This window comes from Octopus bimaculoides, chromosome 3, assembly GCF_046866305.1.
Source record: "Octopus bimaculoides isolate indiv1 chromosome 3, ASM4686630v1, whole genome shotgun sequence".
NCBI lineage: Eukaryota > Metazoa > Mollusca > Cephalopoda > Octopoda > Octopodidae > Octopus > Octopus bimaculoides.
Window position 1 is genome coordinate 8,868,981 of NC_142930.1, and position 22,180 is coordinate 8,891,160.

At 36.3% G+C, this 22,180-nt stretch overlaps 1 protein-coding gene across 2 annotated transcripts in view; it reads left to right on the plus strand.

The window, feature by feature from the left end:
• Nucleotides 1–22,180, plus strand: part of LOC106883662 (acetylcholinesterase) — a 179,503-nt gene that overhangs the window by 121,109 nt on the left and 36,214 nt on the right. For both annotated transcript variants that reach the window (XM_052966651.2, XM_052966652.2), the window contains exon 3: nt 16,709–16,890. In XM_052966651.2, the coding sequence (XP_052822611.1) occupies nt 16,709–16,890 (182 nt within the window). The remainder of the gene's footprint in view (nt 1–16,708; nt 16,891–22,180) is intronic.

Genomic DNA, 22,180 nt, shown 5'->3' on the forward strand with positions numbered 1-22,180 from the left:
TATATTTGTGAGTGTGTGGATGTGGCTGTGTGTGTTCGAGTGTGTGTGCGCATGAGTTTGTGTGTGTGTATGTGTGTGTGTGTGTGTGTGTGTGTGTGTGTGTCTATGTTGCTAACATTCGATATAAAAACAGAATTGAAAGTATTATGTGTTTAAGAGAAGACATTTGAGACACTATTCTCTGTCTTTAATATCAGACATCACTGTTTTCCCCCACTGGCATGTATTTTCGTCTGATGTATCTTCAGGTTGTAATTATGACAACGAAATAGGATATTGCAACGAAACACTTCGGCTAAATTTTGTTTTTTATTTCGCATCATATTTTCTACAGCAGAATCAATTTTACTATCTGTTTCTTCTGAATTAAAAATTAAGCCTATCTCTCTATGTGCACACGTGTGTGTTTTTGTGTGTGTGCCTGCCTTTGTGTGCGTACGTGCGTGTGTGTGTGTGTGTGTTTGTGTGCATGTGTGTGTGCATGTGGAAATAGACTTCTGCGTAAACACACACACACATACATATATATACATATATATATATACACATATATATATATATATATATATATACATACATGCCTATGTATATGTAAGATATATATGCATATACGTATATACATATAGATGAATCTAGATATTTATTTTATATAAACATATATATATAGAAAGTTAAAGTGATTTTAAATTCTCAATCGCAGAATAATGCTAATAATATAGCCTGGACAGGATAAACTATCCCTATTTTTGCAGAGAAAATTGTAGGTGGCCAGCTGTGGACTCGAACTCACATCCCCGTCATTACATGTGACGATACTTTTGCCGATTAAGCTAAACTCACCACCACAAATTCCTCTGCAAATTAAGATATATAAATCTCGCTTTATGAGACGCTCTCAAATGTTAAATTCAAATTACGAAAAACGTAAACAAACAAGCGAAGCTTGCTTTTAGAAGCGTTGAGATGTCTTTTTTATAGAAAGTTAAAGAAGTGATGTTTAAATTCTCAATCGCAGAATAATGCTAATAATATAGCCTGAACAGGATAAACTATCCCTACTTTGCAGAGAAAAGTGTAGGTGACTACACCGTCACTTGTAATGACGGGGATGTGAGTTCGTGTCCACAGCTAGTCACCTACACTTTTCTCTGCAAAATAGGGATAGTTTATCCTGTTCAGGCTATATTATTAGCATTTTTCTGCGATTGAGAATTTTAAATCACTTTAACTTTCTAAAAAGACATCTCAACGCTTCTAAAAGCAAGCTTCGTTTGTTTATTTACGTTTGTCGTAATTTGGATTTTAATATATATATATATATATATATATACACATATATTCATATATGTGCGTGTGCATGTATATGAGTGTATATATGCATATATATGTTTGTATTATAAATATATATAGGTGCAACGTGGCTATGTTGTAAGAAGTTTGCTTCCCAACCGCATATGGTTCCGAGTTCAGTCCGACTACGTGGCACCTTGGGCAAGTGTCTTTTACTATAGCCTCGGGCTGACCAAGACTTTGTGAGTGGATTTGCTAGACAGAAACTGAAAGAAGCCCGTCGTGTGTGTGTGTGTGTGTGTGTGTGTGTGTGTGTGTGTGTGTGTGTGTGTGTGTCCACGGGTATATGGCGTAGCGGTTAAGAGCGTGGGCTACTAACCCCAAGATTCCAAGTTCGATTCCAGGCAGTGACCTGAATAATAATAATAATAATAATAATAATAATAATAATAATAATAATAATAATAATAACATCGAAAAATACCTTAGGAATGAAAGCCCAGGTTCGAAATTTCCCCAAGACACCTGATGAAGGCTGGATGGTAGATCAGCCGAAACGTTGAGTTAACAAGATGAGGACAAATATCCGTCAAATGTAAATAACGTACATAATTCCTCATCTCTTAAATATAGAACTGTATTATATATATATATATATATATATATATATATATATATATGCACACGTGCGTGTGTGTGTGTGTGTGGCTGTGTTTGTGTCCTCCCTATCACTTGACAACCGATGTTGGTGCATTTACATCCCCGTAACTTAACGGTTCGGCAAAAGAGACCGATAGAATAAGTACTAGGTTTACAAAGAATAAGTCCTGGAGTCGATTTGTTCGACTAAAGCGGTGCTCCAGCATGGCAGCAGTCAAATGACTGAAACAAGTAAAGGAATAAAGGAATAATTACATACACTCATACATACTTATACACACAAACTCACACGCACACACATATATACGCACACACGTGCGTATAGTGAGGTGTGTGTCTCTATGTCATTGAGAGAGAAAGAGAGGGTGTGAAGAGAAATAAGAAATACATCTAAAGAAATAAAGAAGAGAAATAAGGAATATATCTAACGAATACACTACTGGCTCATTAAACTCTTTCATTGGATGCAGTGTAAGATCCTGGAGACGAGGATTGAACTACAAGTAGTAGTGGTGGTGGTGGCGGCGGTGCTGTTGCTGCTGCTGCTGTTTCTGCTCGTGCTGATAGCGTTGGTGGTTGTCTTTTCCCGGGTCAACCGTGATCCTGAAATCGTATGACCTATATTTCATATCTGTTTTTTAGCTGTTAATAATAGAATGAAGAACATCAATAACGGTTATATATCCAAACGTCTTCACAACTAGCAATCAATTCATTTAAATAAGTAAACAAATAAACAAGCCGGCCAATTGGCAGTGCCATAGTTATCTTTGCAGTAATATTTCAAACTCTCTGTCCCTCTTGGTTCCTATTCAGCTGAAGTCAATTTTACCTTTCATCCTTTGGGAGCCAATAAAATACCAGTCTTGAACTGGGCTCGATTTTCACTGCCATTCTTTCTTTCTTGAAGAAACCTACCATGTTCATTCTCGAAGAGGGATTGGCTCCACCATGTCTAAAGATGTCCCAATATATGCTGTGTATAATGATGGCACCCTTATCACTCCCTCAAAGAACCGAAGACCAAAGGTGAAGCACAATAAAGAACTTAGCTGTGTCCAACATTTTATTATTTTTTATTTTTTGCACAGAAATAATATGTCCAACACCACATTATCTAAGACGTTTCTTTTCTTTTTTCTCATTAAGATTCAAAATGTGATTTGAAAGTGATTTGGTTACTATTTCTAATAATTTCTAGAACCTCGTTGATTCAAACTATTTACAGACAGACACACAGGCGAACAGACAGACACGCAGACAGATTCACACACTCGCACACGCACACAGATAGATAGACAAATAGATAGATAGATAGATAGATAGATAGATAGATAGATAGATAGATAGATAGATAGATAGATAGATAGATAGATAGATAGGTAGGTAGGTTGATAGATAGATAGATAGATAGATAGATAGATAGATAGATAGATAGATAGATAGATAGATAGATAGATAGTCATCAGAGTAAAATATGATTTACATAACAATAGATGGAAACTAGGGTATCTGTATTCAGTCGCTCGACCTGGGATGAATAGCAATCAGATCTCCTTTAAATCCTATTCTACTGTCTTAAAAAATGAGAGGCATATTTGATTTGATAATGTAATCCTAAATACTCTATATCTGAAGAAACGTGATAACCACAGCTGAAACGTTTTTGATAATAGCCATGCTTGGTCAGAGCTGGTCTGGAACTGAACAATAACAACAAGAACATGGGTGCAAGCAGAAACTACCTTGTGGAAACCTGGGGTTGCTTTTTGTACGCTTAGTAAAAATGCGCGACGAGAAACGAGTATAGAACAAGTTTCATTTGATGAAAACTACTAAATACCAATCCAACGAAGAAGGCCTCTATGTGGATGTTCAACTTGCGAGAAATAGCAAATAAATCTCCTTCAACGTCATACCTTATCTTAAATAATGAAGGACACATAGGACAGTGTAAACTTTGATATACCAAAAGATGGGATAGTCCCAGCTGGAATGCATTTGACGATAGATCTGCTGGATCAGAATTGACCTGGAAATAATCACAATAATAACTTGGTAAATATAAAATTATCCGACATGAAAGAGATATTTCGAAAAAAAAAGTAAGGTCGAGTATATTTGTATAAAGACAAACTTTACTTCGTTTCGTAAATAAATAAACGTTTTTAAGAAAGATTTCAGGGATATGTTAATACTCAGTTGGTGTATAGAAATCTGTGGGCAATCAAAATAATATTGAGTTAGATCCAATGAAAACATGACATTGATCTACCTTAAAAGCAATATATGGAGCTTCTAAGTGGCAACTCGATGTATTGGAAATGGCAGCTAATCTCCCTCAAATCACACACTTAAAGCCTTAAACAAGGTAAGGTGTATTGTATAACGTAATCTTAGATCCATTATCACGACCGAAGTGCCTTTTCTCATAAACTTACTTAAGCATAAAATCTAGGTTTACTTATCTGAACCTTAATTAGTTCTTCATTTGGTAATTATGAGAAAGACACTCATGCCACACGACAGTACTTTTGTTTTCACAACTGAAAAATGCCTCATCTATTGTTTAATCTGCATCTCGATTATTCTTTTAGTTTATGCCGTGATTCACACCTGAATATCTACCTTTCTGTATATTACACATTTACACCGGCCACCTATATGATGGGAATATAAATTCCCATTGTAATCGAAGGTGAACTACTTCTAAATGATTACTTGCGTAGTCTTCTCCATTTGAAGTTATCTGATAAAAGTTCCAAATCTCGAGGTAAAATAGGAACACATACCTTCCATTTCTATGTCTGTTTTGTACCGTCAACCCTTTGAAGTTCTAGCGACAATTTAGCCGCTAGAGCATCGAGATATTCTTCAATCTTGCTCAAAGGTACAAATGCGAAGACAATCATTTTAGCTTTTTTTTTTTTTTTTTAGCGAAGTTTCTGTTCCAGTAATATGTAGATGAGTTGAAGTCTAATCTAGCTAGATGTTTTTGTATTTTCTTAACTGTATAACAAAAATCATTCTTTTATTTTATCATAGCATAATGTACTGCTTATTTGAAATGCTAGATACTTGAAGTTTCAAGTTGGGTCCATTTTCCTTCAACAACTCCAACAATTTTATCTATGTGGCATGCTGCTTGTTGGGTAAAAGATACTATTGCCCAACAAGCAATGCAGTACACACGCCTAAAATAGGTAAATCCCATATTTAATTTTTGTTAAGATTACATGAACCTGAAGGAGAGTCCATGGACAGTACTGAATGTACCATAAACAAACCACATACGAGACGTCAGTAAATGTTTGAAGCTGCTCGTTTTTTCTGAAGATTAGGGCTTGGTCCTCAGTAACAATTAAAAAGTTTTCCGATTACATCTGGTTAAGGGTTGTAATTGGTGCAAAATAAATTGCATTTCGGTTGAACTGTGGATATGTTGTTCACAAGATCACGCATTTTATGTATTATTTTTCTCAAAGTAAGTATAACCACTCGGTTAACTTGAGATATGTCCTTAAATATTCATTAACTAGTCAGGAACGTAACTATCTCCTCGACTTTCGCTTTTCTATTAACTTTATAAAGTGTATTCTCCTGTTGTGCAGTAGAGACTTAATGCAAATGGCTATTTAACTCCCTTACAACCTCTTCAACTTTAGTATACAGACTTAATTTCTACCTTACCTCGCCAATTTTACTAAAATTTAAACTCACTTTCATCTTTGTCTGCAGTGCTGAAAATATAGAGAATCCCCATTATATGCACATTTTTTTCTTATCACGTTTCGTTAATACTTCTTCAATCGTTATATGAATTGCATGTATAAACGAGAATTACTTAGTTACTTATATGTGCAAAGTATGGAAGACGAACACAATACTTGTGCCTGTTTGCAAGCAGCAAATACTAATTCAAATATGACTTCTTGGCAGGAGCAGTAGCGCCATCTTCAGCATGAGAAAACAGTTCAATCGAGTTTAGTAGCTGAGTTGTTGAGTAATTAGTTGGTATCACCGTTTTGAATATTTAAAGATATGTAAACTAACAATAATTTTTTCGCAAAAGAAAAGTATTTTTAGAACCAAAAACAACTTTTGCGCCAAAATGGCGGTGTCGAAACGTACCTGAACTAAAGGGGATTATTTGGAGAGATTTTACTGCTATTTCTAGCAGTTTAAAAGTCCACGTAATAGTTCCATCCTTGGCTTAATGAGTATTACAGATTAGAATACCATCACCAACAGTTCTTCATTTATTTCAAGGTTTATTGCCTCAGTCTCATCTCTTACATTTTTAAAACCTTTCCTCTTCATTCTATTTCTTTCAAGTGGTACACAATCCGGTTACGATTTTGTGAACTATCAAAGTACTTAACAGATCCTGCTTACATTAGTGAAGAGATTCCTCTTTCACTTCTAATCTTCCTCTTCTTTCTCTCTCTCTCTCTCTCTCTCTCTCTCTCTCTCTCTCTCTCTCTCTCTCTCTCTCTCTCTCTCTCTCTCTCTTCATCACTCTTTCTTTCTCGCTACCCTTTCTCTCCCTTCACTCACTGTCTATTCACCATCTCTCTCTTCATCTTCTCTCACTTTCTTCAGCCTCTCTCTCTCCCTCTCTCTACCTACCTACCTACCTATCTATCTATCTATCTCCTTTCATCCCCCCTCTCTCTCTCTCTCGCTCTTTTCAACTTCTCTTAGCCCTTTCTTTCTCTTTACTCTTCCTTCTCTTCATCTTTTCTCTCACTTCCCTCTTTCCCTCTCTTCACCCTCTCTCTTTCCACCCCTTTCTGTATTCACACCCATCTCTCTCTCTCTCTCTCTCTCTCTCTCTCCTTATTTTTCTTCTTTTCCTCCTCCTCCTTCTTCTTCTCCTTCCCCTTCTTCTCCTCTTCTCCCTCCTTCTTCTTCTTCTGCTTCATCGTCGTCGCCTTCTTGCTTTCCTTACCACCTGATAAACATGTTAGGAAATTCTCTGTGCTTGCCCCAGGGCACAATCCATCACCAATGATTAGAAAATCAACCGATGACTACTCATTTGAAAGATGTATGTACTTTATCCCTTCGCGATAATAGCCTTCCTAGCATCTTTGAAGTATAAATAAATAAAAAAAAAGAAACTACTTCGCTTCACATCAAACGACTATGCAACATATACAACGATAATGAGTCACTAGATACTATTTTAATCCTTGACTACTTAAAATTAACTTCGAATTATTTTCGGGTCCAGAATCAGATCCTTAGTAAATCTAGAGGCTGGTTGCTAACGAAAAATCTATATAATGTTATTGAGCTTGTTACGTCATGTGTTTGAGCGTTACACTTTCGATAAACTTTGAGGAACGAAATCGAAGAGATAACCGAGATCTTTGACATCATGAATCATGGCTGACTGTTAGGTTTTGAATAAGTTTAACTATGGAAGGAAATCGAAGACATAATCAAAATCATGAACGTAATGAAATATGCTCGAATGTTAGGCTTTAAATAACTTTGGATCTATTCCATCTCAATCACAGATTTTTTAATTAATTTTGTTTAACTAAATAGTTTGTAACTTCAAATACTGGTAGAATTTCTCATGTAAAACACGGTTTACTCTGAACATTTTTGACCAAATTTCGTATTTCCGAATTTATTTCGTGTTTAAGTTGTCGTATTTGGGTAATTTCAACCAATCAGTAACGTGTATTCGGTTGAAGAAAGCTATTGTTGTTTGCGATAGTAATCGAAGAGGAACAACTTCCAGGTCAAATCCACTAAATGTCACCACTCTGTTCTGTTTGTATGTTGTGCGAAGACGATGCTACCTTTCTTCCTTTCTTCCTTTCTAGTCATCGCCGTGCATTCCTTGCTCTTTCCCTCCCGTCTACACTATCAACTACCAACTAGCGAGAGAACTTGTCACTGCCACTACAATTACCGTACTTTCCGGTGTATAAACCGGTATTTGTTTTGTTTTACCTTCAGGTTTTGTTAATGTTATTTTTTATCTAATAAAGACTTTTATATTGACGAAATGTGTTTGTTGTTGATTAAAGTAAGATAAAATCATAACAATAACAATGCATCTCATAGTTGTAAAATAAGGCATTTTGAAACCACATACATATCAACAACAAAAAAGCTAGCTGCGGACTTGTGGTGACATTTAGTAGAGCTGATCCGGAAGTTGTTCCTCTTCGATTACTATCGCAAACAGCAGCAGCTTTCTTCAACCGAATACACGTCGTTGATTGGTTGAAATTACCCAAACACGGCAACTTTAACACGAAATAACTTCTAAATACGACATTTGATCAAAAACGTTCAGAGTAAACCGTGTTCTACATGAGAAATTCTACCAGTATTCGAAGTTTCAAACTGTTTATAGTTAAAAAAAAATTAATTAAAAAATCTGTGATTGAGATGGAATAAATCCATAACTTTAAATATAGAAATAAATCAGAAATATAATCGTAATCTTTAATATGATAAAACAATATTGACTGTTATACTTTAAATAACTTAATTATGGAACTAAATTTGTGACATAATGAAATATGTTCGAAAGTTGGGCTTTAAACGACATTACATAACTATGGAACGAAAACAGACATAATCGAAATCTTTATCTTAATGAAATATGTTCAAATACGAGACTAGCTTTGATTATAGGAGGAAATAGAAGACATAATGGAAATATCCGACACAAATAAACATGAAATTTAACAGTCTTTGTGTGTTTTTGAATGACAAATATACAGGGTGTCCACAAGGTCTGGGTACATGGAGTAAATAAAATCATAACATAAACAATTAAATATAAGAAATAATAATTACTTAAAGTATGTGTTAATCCCCATGTGGGTAATAATTTCATAAGGTATGTGTTAATCCTCATGTACCCAGACTTTGTGGACACCCTGTATGTCTTCCTCGTCTGCAATCGTTTTAGTTACACAATCTCAGATCAAGTCACTTGTCTAGCAAGTACACCTCCGAAAAAAAACTTTTATAAAGTGGGGCTTCTGTGATAGAAGCGGGGCTTCTATCACAGAATAATGGAACTAAACCTTAGAAACAAATAAATAAATTTTAGGACAAATCTTATCAAAAGTTATAAATCCACACTGTATATCAAACAACGGTTCTGCTTGGAAGCAGTAATTGGTTAACGTCTTTGCCATTGTTTCTTTCCTGTTTATATACGTTCATTAACTTATTTTCGTTCTGCTCTTATCTGTCCTTCCATCATTCTATTTATATGTGGCTCTCTTTAATCGTTTCATCTCATGCTGCTATCCTTTCTAACCCCCCCTCCCCCTTACCACCGTTTCCTTTGACATTTTATTGGCTTCATTCCTCACGTTTCTCACCCTTTCTCCCTCTCCTTCTCTCTCACTATCTCTCTCACACACACTTGAAAACACATACACATACACACACACGCACATACAAACACACTCTATCTTTCATCCTATCTCTTAACCTACCTCAATCATTCTCCCACGCCTTCTGTCTCCCTTTCTGTTTATCTGCTTCTCTCTCTCTCTCTCTCTCTCTCTCTCTCTCTCTCTCTCTCTCTCTCTCTCTCTCTCTCTCTCTTTCTCTCTCTCTCTCTCTCTCTCTCTTTCTCTCTCTCTCTCTCTCTCTTTCACTCAGTCTTTCATACCTATCAAGCTACCTCGCTGTCTTTTCCCAAGTACTCTCTCGTTTCCTTTCTCTCTCTCTCTCTCTCTCTCTCTCTCACACACACACACACACACACGCACACACACACGCACACACACACACTCACACACGCACGCAAGCTCATATTACCTTAATTTTTACGAACTAGTAAGAGGTCCTGTACAAAATAGCTTGACCTACAAAAAATAGCAACCACATATCCCTCAACTCTACCTAAACTAGGAAAATAACACCTTGGATAATATAGTTCTGCATTTCCTCGTGAAAATGGGATACATGTGTTCTTACAGCTGAAAATAAGAGCCAAATTTCCCTCTACCACCTTAAAAACGTAAAAAAGAAAGTATATATTGAATAATTTTTTTCTTAGAGACCTGAATTACTTTTTATCATTGTCCAGCTCAGTCAGATTTGACTTGAAAATAAACAACACGACATGGTCACTGTTTTGATTATGCGTTTATTGGGTCAGAATGAAACAGGGCTAAACGACAGAAACACCAGAACTGAAAAAAAAATTGCCAAAAATAATAGTAATAAATATTTGTCATTGACTTGTATAGTTTTTCTCTATACTCCATAGATATTTCTTGTTTACATTTTAATGTCCCTTGCATTAAGTATGTTAAAACCAACAGAAATATAAATAAACGCTGCATTTAAAGTAGATATTTTTGGGGGGGAAAAAACTGCACTGAGTGAGAGTGTATCTCGAAATAGGCATGACTGGCATTACATCATTCCTTTCTTTTTCCCCCGAAGCATCACTGTTTCACGTCCATTTTACCGTCTTTGCTGTTTTCATATTCCTCTCTCTCTCTCTCTCTCTCTCTCTCTCTCTCTCTCTCTCTCTCTCTCTCATTCTTTTGTTCCTACCATTCTTCATCAACTCTATGATTTTCGTCTTACCTTAGCACTTGGAATATCGTTCCTGTTTGTGTATTAATGTTCTTAATTAGAATGTGAAATCTGGGGTTAACTATGAAAACATTTCCAAACAGCTAAACACGCTATATCTCATGCTATCTATCAATTAACACATCATTAGGGTGAAAATAGAGAATCCGAAGCAATCACTGATGGTCTTTTATCAATGATTAATTATTCCACGGGAGAGAAATTTTTAGAAATGTGCAATAAGTTCGATTGACATGAAGATAAAATTTAACGTTTCGGTATTTCGTCTTTCGTCAGTGGGTGAAGCAAATAGAGAAAGTAATTGTTGTCGCTTTAACCGCTGAAAAGTAGTAGCAGTAGTGGTGGTGGTGGTGGTGGTGGTGGTGGTGGTGGTCGGCGTTGTCGTCGTCGTCGTCGTCGTCGTACTGGTAGTGGTCTTCGTAGGATGAGGAGGAGAATAAGGAAAATAAGGAGGAAGAGGATAGCTGTAAATAGCAAGAACTTAAAAGTGTCGTACTAGATGCCTTTTAAATCTTTTAAAAGTTTATTTTGTTTCCATCTAACTGGAGTCAATAAAAATAACTCATGGGCCGGTCGTTTTGTCAGTCTATCAATCATGCACAATCCTCTACATAAGTTAATATGAGAAAAACAAGAAAATTCGTGATAGTGGTGTCTGACGTTACATGCAGAGCATCATATAACTTGTTTGACATTTTGCATTGCGTTTTTATTATTCTCTTCCGTTTTATTTTGATATGCGCATTGCATTTTTATTCTCCTCTTCCGTTTTGCAAATCCACTGTGCACAGCGCTTCGAGGGTTGTGGAAAAGACGACAGACTGAATACTCTGTGATAGATTAGCAGAAATAGTAAAGTACTAGATTAAAGGACCTTACATTCTAACTTCGAATCCTGTCGCAGTAGATTTTTCCTTTTCTGATTCAAGCACTGATACGTCAATATAACCGACTGTTTCCGTCTCCAAAAATCTATGATATTGAGTTTATCCTTCAAAATTTGATTGGTTGAGTTATTATAACATCGAATAAAATGTTTTTGCTAAAGTCAGAACTCGCCGAGGCCAACTTTTTCTTTCACCCTCCAGGGATCGAAAATATGGAGTACCACTAAAGTACTGGTCGACAAAATGAAGTACCAGTCAAATACTGTCAGCGTTTTAACCGGCTCTCTCTCCTCTTCAACATTCATGGCCTTGCACTTGAGTCAGAAGTTATTTGAAATCATTATCGAAGTTTGGCTCTCTATATTTGCTTATTCTATTCCTTTCAAAAATGTGAGCTAATCTCTTGTATTAATGACAATAAATAACAGTAGTCATCATATAATCAAAGTTAGGCCACCGGTAACTGTCCTTAAACTTCTAACATAAAAACAGATACCGTTATTTCCAAATGGCTCATAGTCAACAGCTTCTCCAAAGTAAGATTCAATGAAATTACTGAATAAGTTTGTCAGTCTAGGGCGGCTAACTGACAGGGTTATAGAGTGTCGAAGAGAATGGCTTACGGTATTCGTTGCAGGTTTCTGTCAATTCGGAATACCGGATTACATGAAAACTAACGAATGGATTAATGGAGGCAAGTGCGAATTCTTTTATCAGATATTGACTAGGAAACATGGAACCTACACAGAAGTAAATCAATCAGATATGGTTACGGACTGGCGACTCATTGAACGGGGGTTCAAATCGATTGCTAGCATTCTGTTGTATACTTCAGCGGTTCACTAAATTCAACACACCTTAATACATTTAGGTGTCATAAATAGATAACAAATAATCTGGATCATTTGTGAAGGGGTTGCAGTTGATGATGTAGGTATGGCTATGAATAGGGTTACCCTTGACCCCCACCCCCCCGGCGGGTCGGTAAAGTTGATGAGATATATTTTTATTTTCCCTATCATCTTCAAGCCTACCCTACGTACATCTATTTTGAACTCAGTTTAACTTCTGAATGCATTAGCATTTTAAAATTCTTGGAGGATTTTACGAGAAAAACGTTAAAAATGTGACATTAAAAGAAACTACTTTTCCATCAGAGTTCCGCAGTATATGTGTTTCAGCTATCAAAGCATTATATGTAAGATTTACAGCACTATGTCAGATTTACAGCACTATAAAACAAGAAGCTGTGGATATTAATATAATAAGAGTAAACTTCTAAAGGTTTAAAAATAAAATTAAAAACCACATCACAGGCAAATCAAAGTAATTGAAAGGTGGAGCTGTAACAGAGAGCTCGAGATATTTCTTTGTAAGTGTAAAATACTGAAACCATCACACCGTTTCTGAACTGGCAGCGTAGTGGATAAAAGTGTTAGTGAGGAGTAATATATACGATAGGCAGGGCGTCAAATTTTGTATAATTTTGTAGGAGTGTGGTAAAAAAAAATATATTGGCCTAGTCGTGATTATGTTGTGAGAAATTTGCTTCTCATCCATATGGTTCTGGGTTCAGCGCAAAACGTGATATCTTCGACAAGTATCTTCTGCTATAGCCCCAGGCCGAACAAAGCCTTGTGAAGAGCTTTGGCAAGCGGAAACTGAAAAGTGCGTGCTGTGTGTGTGTGTGTGTGTGTGTGTGTGTGTGTGTGTGTGTGCGCGCGCATGTGTGTGTCTTTATTTGTTTGTCCCTCACCACCACGCGATAACCGGTGCTGGTTTGTTTACGTAACCCTCTAACTTAGCGCATCGGCAAAAAGTAACCGATAAAATAAGTTCCAGGTTTAAAAAATTATAAGTTCAGGGTTTGATTTGTTTATCTAAAGCCTCCAACGCAGTGCCCCAGCATGACCGCAATTTAATGACTGAAACAAGTAAGTGACATGTAGGGCACTAAACTAAATTCCACTAAACTCGCGAGAATAAGTGTCAGAGACTCTGAGAAAATTGGCTGGGGTGCACTGGCGTCCTATCTAAGAGGAAATATTTTTCTCAACCTTTTCACACCGAGAAATAGAATTAAGCTGCATAAAAATTGGTCAGAGTTTGCTAGATATGATTACAATCAAATTCTTACAATCGTTACGTAAACGTAACATAATAAACACAGGCTGAAAAGGTTATCTACACAAATCTTTATATCGTTGTAAATGTGATACAAATCTCAAACTACATAAGACTTTTTTTTTAAATATTTATTTTACTAACATTCATTGCTTGACTACTAACAACTGTATCTAATTTCCCATTTTTACAATCTCACTTGTAAGAAAATCTTGTGTGTGTGTGTGTGTGTGTGTGTGTGTGTGTGGTGTATTGAATACTTATTTTTTTCTTTCGTGTACAACCAAAACACAGCGATTCAATTTTGGTTGGTTACCGCCGACCAAACGCTTCTCGAGCTTTATAATTATAAAAAAAATGCTACCGTTCGATCCACGAGTGGGCCTGAAACCGTGTCACTCAACGGAGTCTCGTTTGGAGAGTCGTAGCGTTCGCATAAACGTGGGTCAAATGGCACTTAAGCTCCGATCGCAAACGAGAATGTCTCTAAAAGGACTCGAAAGTCAGGGTTTACACGGGCTTACTAAAAACCTCCAGAAGATTCTTTTCACATTTGGATACAAAATTAGATAGATAGAGAGATAGAGAGATAGAGAGATTTCTTTTATTAGCCACACAGGGCTCAACATAGATGGGACAAATACAAATGTAGAGGTTTTCTTTTCGATGGGAACGAAAATAAAGTTTTAAAAATTGCAGGTCCGGACCGAACCAGACTCCGAGCAACTTGACCGGACCGTTCGTCCAGCGTCCCACTACTGAGGCGCTGCCGGACGGTATGGGCTTGCTTCTCCAGGTGCCGAGCAGCAAACCCACCGACTTATCCCGGTTGATTTTCGCTCCCGTCACCGCTTCGTAGTCTTTCAGCGTCTCGCCGACAAGCTCGATGTGCTCGAGGTTAGACGCTATGACGGTGACGTCGTCCGCGTATGCCGACACGCTCGTCCCGCACCCCAGTTCTCGCGGGATGCCCCTCAGCGTCGCCAGCTTCCGCAGTAATGGCTCGAGAGTCAATACGTACAGGAGCGGCGACAGGGGGCATCCCTGACGGACCGAACGTGCAATGTCGAAGGGTCTCGATAGACGTCCATTGACGCGAACAACCGAACGGATGTCTGTGTACAAAGCAGCCATCCAGCCGCGGAAAACGGGACCGAAGCCGGCCGCTTCGAGGACGACCTCCAAGTATCTCCTGCTTGTGTGGCAATGTGCAGAGTCCTGTTTCCAGACATAGGGTCTTCTAGCAGCCGCCCTCTTCACCCAGGGCAGCACTACCTCCTCCACACACTTGATGTAGGCCTCCTTGCTGAGTCTGAGACCGTATGGGAAGATGAATGGAAGCATAACATCGCCATCACTATTGATAACTCCAAACACCATGATGTTGACTTGATGTTTGGTTTTTATCATTCTTGGTCAGTGGTGGTTCGTTTATAGGAGCTATGGAAATGCAGCATCCCCTATTTCCACTCGATATTATCGATAACATTCAATATAATCAGTCCTTTTTTCTTTACTTCTTTCTTTATTCTTGTACGTTATATAATCCTTAAGCTTAATGTCTGTAGCCATCGCCTAGTTTATGAATAAAATACAAAAATCCTCGTATAGAACTGTGCGCTTCACAGTTCCAGCGACGCAGTGTTTGGCTGTTGTGTGCATGCTCACATGTCTGAGATAGGAAGCTTCATACAAGGGAGAGAGAGCACTGCGTGAACAACAGTGCCGGTGAAAGGTAGTGTTTCTTTTTAACCCGCGTGTGTTGTGCTTAAAAACGTGTTTATATTCTTGAATGTGATAAAGTATAGAATTAGATTATTATCCTGCTTCCAGCTTCAGTGTTGCTGCAGGATTTGAAAAATAGGGCACATTTCCCCCCACTTATTTTGTGATCAAAAACAAACAATGGCACGTACAAGCTTAAAAGTATAAAATAACAACAATTTACCCATCGCACCCTGTATGTATGTATGTATGTATGTTATCAATCAGTTTCATTTCTGTATTTCTTGTCCATAGAGAAAGAGCCGGACTCTAACATAGATTCAAGGCTCCTTCATTGGAACTTTTATCAACATCATCTAGGTATTTGTGCATATGTGTGTGTGTGTGCAGTATTTGGTGTTAGTGTATGCGCAGATTTGTATGTTTGTTTTATGGATGCGTTTTTATGTCTAGATGCATGCATATGTATTTATGTGCTAAATTTTTGGAAAGTTTTACATATCTTTACAGTTCCATTGATGGCTTGAATCTGTAGTCTTCTAATCAGCCTTTTTCTTTCAGGTTTTGAGAACCCTAATTTTTCCAGTATGTAAGTATGTATGTGTGTATGCATGTATGTATGTATGTATGTATGTATGTATGCATGTATGTATGTATGTATGCCAGTTAATGCCTTTCAAATATTATGCCAGCTACGATTGACTGTAAGACGTGTCAGTGGGGTTTTTGATAAAGTTCTGGGATGTATTGTAGGTAGTTCTGCTCAACATTGGCAATGATGGCAACGTTAATCGAATGAGGATTTAACTTTAAACCGAGATACACTAAGTTCATATCCGAGGAAGCATCTGCTGCATTGTCAATTGTGAGCAGCAGCCAGTGTGAGCAAATCTCACTCCTGTTCGATGCCATTAATGCACGACTGAATGGGTGTCATGCATCAACAATCTCTTGACTGCCGCCATACAAACGCTACAGGAATCCAAAGATAATAAACAGCACAAAAAACAGCTCCACCATGTTTTTAACTGCATTTATGCAAGAGTTTTAAATCACAAGATACAGAAGCAACAGCACAACATTCATGTAATCACGCTTCCTAACTAGGCAGACCCCAAACTGTCGAAAATTCAAAGTTGAAATCAACTGCAGATGAACCACGACAACAGCGACCGGACTTTGAAACACTAATTCTACAGTCTTGTATTAATCCATATGTTCGTGTAGAGAGGTTTTCCCACACCTAGGTTGACACACATTTGCGAGGTGTCACAAACGGCCCTAGCCACTTGGTCCTCGGAGTGAACGCAATGAAAGACTGTACAACTTTGAAACCTGCTGAAGATAGATCTTTTTTATTTATTGATTTATCTATGTATATATTTATTTTATTTAATATAATTATTAATGTTTCTTTATTCCAGGGACCCTAACAAAAATTGGGGTGAACAAAATTTACAAGAATGGCCAGTTCACACAGCTGCACAAAAAGAGTACCTATATTTGAATGCTGATAACGTGCATAACTTATTGACTGGTAAAGGCTTGAGAGCCAAGGAATGTGCCTTCTGGAAAGAATATCTACCTCGACTAGTGGCAGCAACTTGTGAGTAGAAACTCCTTTCTTCTAGTGTCGATAGATATAAACATGCTCTGTTAATATCAATTTTACTAACATGATTACATCTGACAAGTTAGAATTTGTCTCATCAGTTTTGTTATCTATTTCTGAAATTTCATTCAAATAATTATTTCTCATTTACATACTCAGAGAACTCTCTCAGTGGAAAGTCTCTGTTTAAGATGCCGCAGGATTCATCGTGTGAAAATGAAACTTTCTGGCTACCAAAATAACGTAAACATTAATTTTTAAGAAATGCATATTTCTATTCAACGATTCTTTTCATTTTTTTTATAACAAACTTTACCAGGTCCATGCATAAAGATTCATTAGCTGTATAATGGTGTTAAACAATGAAAAATGTCATGTCTAATATATCGTTATGATATTTTTTTATTAAAATACATTCGCGAAAATACAATAACACTTTCCTTAATTCTGTATATGAAAAGATATTTCGTCTTGCTGTAAAAAAATATGACGCATTTCTCTATACTTTGACTTGACTTTATATTACATTGTGTTAGACGTTTTTTCATTAATGTATAGACACAGAGAAATGAATATTTCCTATCTCTTTGATATTAATGCATTAAGTCTGTACACTAAACTTTTTATATTCTCGTCGCTTCTATAAAATAACTATTCTATGTTATATATGTGTCTGCAAGTGTGTGTGCGTGTATGTGTGTGGGGGGGCGTGTGTGTGTGTGCGTGCGTGCGTGTGTGTGTGTGTATGTGTGTGTGTGTGTGTGTGTGTGTGTGTGTGTGTGTGTGTGTGTGTGTGTGTGTGAACATGATGATGGATCTCTTGTTTGAGAACGGCGGATAAATGTTCTGTTGTTCGGTCAACTCAACAATTTAACTTTTTAACCACCATGCAGAATGGCTGAATATCCCCCACACACACACACACACTTGTACCCTAAATGTAATACTCAAGCAGAGTCATCGTAACCGTGTGTGAGAGTGCTTGAACCTTGAATGCACATACGATAGGCTTCTGTACAGTTTCCGCTTCTATGCAATTTCACTCAAAGTATGGGCTTATAGTAAGAGGACAGTAAAGCATATTTCTCAAAGATACCATGCATAGGGACATAATTCCTGAGATACCTTCTTATATACATATATGCATAAAATCTATTATTGTTGTTATTATTATTGTTATCATTACTATTTTTATTGTTGTTGTTGTTGTTGTTGTTGTTGTTGTTGTTGTTGTTGCTGTTGTTGTTGTTGTTATTCAGTTATATGTTTGAGAGATAAGGAATTATGTGCACTATTTACATTATTTACATTATTTACATTTGACGGATATTTGTCCTCATCTTGTTTGTTGTTAACCTAAGCGTTTCGGCTGATATACCCCTCAGCCTTCATCAGGTGTCTTGGGGAAATTTCGAACCTGGGCTCTCATTCCTCAGGTATTTTTCGATGTTATTATTATTATTATTATTATTATTATTATTATTATTATTATTATTATTATTATTATTATTATTATTATTATTATTATTCAGGTCACTGATACATCGATTAGAAAGCATTTTTTCTTGGTCATCTCTGAAAACAAGAAAAATAATATCCGGCATATTAGCCTTGATTTTTCTATCTGTGTGTATTGGCATATCCCAGGGTATGGTTGCTTTCTCATTTTCTGTGACCTTTTCTGGGGTGTGCCTATACCATCTTTTTTCTGTTGTTATTCCACAGTGTTAGCATAGCTTCCAGTGTATATAGGTTCCAACTCTATCGTGCCTGTGAATATATTCCTTCTTAGCCAGGACTGAGCAGCCAGAGACAATATGATTTATTGTTTCTTCTCCATCACCACATATTCTGCAGTTACTTGTATTTCTTTTCATTATGCATTTTTGACGATTTCTGATGGGAAGGCCTTGATTTGGTGCTGCAATTAAAAATCCTTCGGTCTCTGCTTTGAATCCTGAGCTTCTTGTGATTTTGCTTTGTCTATTTTCTGTTTAGTTTAACCCAATATTTGCCATCGTTTCATCCTGATACGTTGCTGTTCCAGTTTTAGTTTGGATTTCAGTTGTTTTACAGCTTTTGCTGTTTCTTCTTATTCTTCATAGCTGTTATGACTTCTTTTTTGCATTTTTCAGCTTCCTTAAAGACAGAAAACAGTTTTTTTTTGTTTTGTTCGTGTTTTATGGATATTTGTATCAGTTTTCCTTGCTTTTGAAGTAGGTATTTCTGTAATCCTATAGTGTTTATTTTTTAATAGTTTTCTAGCTGTATAAGGCCTCTCAATACGTTGTATATATAACCTTTCTATGTCAGATTTTGGGTGGTGCATCCTGAATCCTGTTATTATTTTATTTGTTTTCCTGTCTATTTTGGTTAGTTCATTTAGTTCAGTTAAGAATATTGTAGCTGTAACTTATAACTGTGACGGCTATAGTGTTGATACTTATTATCTTGTTTTTCGCATTGAAATTTGCTTTCAGTATTAGTCTAACTCGTATATAATATTCCTTTTTTATCTTCTCTTTCATTTGTGTATGTTGTATCATATCTAGTACATTGATTCCTAAGTATTTGTATGTCTCGCTTTGGTCTAATTCTTTTATTTCATTTGCTTTACTCTTAACTAGTTTTCGTCTTTTCAATGTTGCTTTGGCACATTTTTTAAAGCCAAATTTCATGTTTATTTCATTGGTAAATCCATGTACTGCTTAGTATTAATGTTTCCAGCTGTTTATCTTTCACAGTATAGTTTTAAATTTTCCATTTACAAGAGATAGTTGACTGTTTTGCCATAACAAGTGTATCCACATCCAGTTCTGTTTAGCATGTCAGATAAAGGTGTCAGTGCCAAGCAGAAAAGGAGGGGTGAGAGTGTGTCTCCCTGGAATATACGTCTTCTAATGGGGATAGTTTGGTTTTTATGAGTTCCTCTTTTGTCTGGAGCTATAGCACTGTTTGCCACTTATTCATGGAATGTTTTATATATTTTATGATTATTAAAGCCTTTCGATAATCAATCCAAGCTATGCTTAGATCCGTCTTTTTCCTATGGCTGTCTTCAGTTATAACTTTATTGATCAATAGCTGATCTTTACATCCGTATGAGACCTTGTAGTATCCTTTCTGCTCTTTTGGGAACAGGTTGTTTTCTTCCAGGTGTTTTCCCATTCTCTGCGATATTATTGCAGTAAAGGCTTTGTAAATTGTAGGGAGACAAGTTATCGATCTGCAATTTGTGGGTTTGCCGTTTCAGTAGATTTAGAAATTAGGATAGTTTTCCCTTCCGTAAGTCATTCAGGCACTCTCTCTGTCTCTACTAGTATTTCATTAAATTTCTCAGCCAATGTTTTATGTGCTCCTGTTAGATATTCTAACCAGAAGTTGGGGATCTTGTCGTGGCCGGGTGTCTTCCAGTTGCTTAGTTCTTGCAGTGTCTGGATAACCTCTTCAGTTGTTATAGGGGTCCAGAGTTGTTGAGGTGCTCTGTTTTGTTATTTCGATAGATCTTTTCTGAGGTTGTTCCTTTACCGACCATATTTCTTTCCAGAATTCTTCCACTTCTCTACTGTTGGTGCTGCATTGATCTCTATTTTATTTTTGTCAAGTTCTTGGTAGAATCTATTAGGGTTGGAGCTGAGCTGTTTGTTCTGTTCAAAGAAACGTTAGCGTTTTTAATAGCGACGGATTCTCTGTGCTTTGGCGAGGATATCTTGCTTTAGCTATTCTTTTACATCAGATATACCTTGTCTTGTAATTTTGTATTTACGAAGTATTTTGCTTCTACTCTTGTTACTTAGTAGTGTTGATTGTTTAGTAGTTTCGTTAAGGATTTTTATTATTATTATTATTATTATTATTATTATTATTATTCAGTAGTCGTATTTTTATCACGTGCTTTCACTGCATTACCGAGTACAGCTCTGTGTGCCTTGGGTATGTGCTGTGGTTTGTTTGTGATGCTCTTATTTACCGATTTTATTATTATTATTATTATTATTATTATTATTATTATTATTTTATGTTTGACTTTTGTTTTGCATTTGTACAAGTTGGATCCAAGTCTCACCCAGAGACCTCAAGATACAACAAGTTAGAAGTTCATGTAGGTGTTATGCCTAGGGTACCATATATTTGGATTTGTACAGTTTTGTTCGAGTGAATGTTTAAGAAACCATAAGAAAATTATGTGCTTGCTTTAAAATTTGAGATTTTATTATTTATTATTTATTATATTATTATATTTATTATATTTTATTATCATTATTATTATTATTATTATTATTATTATTATTATTATTATTATTATTATTATTATTATCATCAAAAAGGCGGCGCGCTGGCAGAACGGTTAGCACGCCGGGTGAAAAGTTCAGCAGCAATTCGTCCGTCTTCAGGTTCTGAGTTCAAATTCCGCCGAGGTCGACTTTGCCTTTCATCCTTTCGGAGTCGAGAGATTAAGTACCAGTGAAACACTGAGGTCGATTTAATGGATTACTCCCATTCCTTCAAATTTCAAGCCTTGTGCCCATAGTAGAAAGGATTATTATCATTGCTGTTGTTGTTGTTATTATTATTATTATGATTATTATTATTATTATTATTATTTAGTCTACCCCTACATACGTATATTACTTGCAACTACATGTGTGAGAAGAAAAATATTCACATAGATTCTGTAAATCATCGTGTATATCACACTGTGTATCTAACCATCCATCAGTAAATATTGCGACCGTTCCCAGCATTCATTAATGCTGACTCTGTAATTATGAATGCTCGGATAAATTTCGATTTATCCTGATGACTACTGAAAACCACGATAGCCCAGTACTAAGAAAATCTTGAATCGATGTATTATCAAGGCAGAGAAATAGAATATGATCTGCATGAAAATAATAAAATATTAGAAACAAAAAATATTCATCCCAACTGAACAGGTTTTCAAAATAAAAATGGAAATTCTTAAATATGATGTGATATTCATTTATTGATTTTTGTCTAGAAAGTGCACAACTGTTTCGTGACTTCTGGTTTTGAATCCCAGAGGGAAAATTATTTGAGAATTGAATTTTTGTTTCTTTGTTTCTTTATCTTGCTTTTGTTTTGTTTTTTTTTTTCTTTCTTTCTTTTTCTTTTTATCTTGGTATTTGGTTTGAAGGCTCACATCTTAGCGTTCGGATCCCAATAGATCGGGCTTTGTCTTTCGTATTCGATAAAGCTGATCAATAAAATTGGAGTCTTGAATATGTGATGTGAATATGCCTGTTTTTGCAAAAATGTTCAT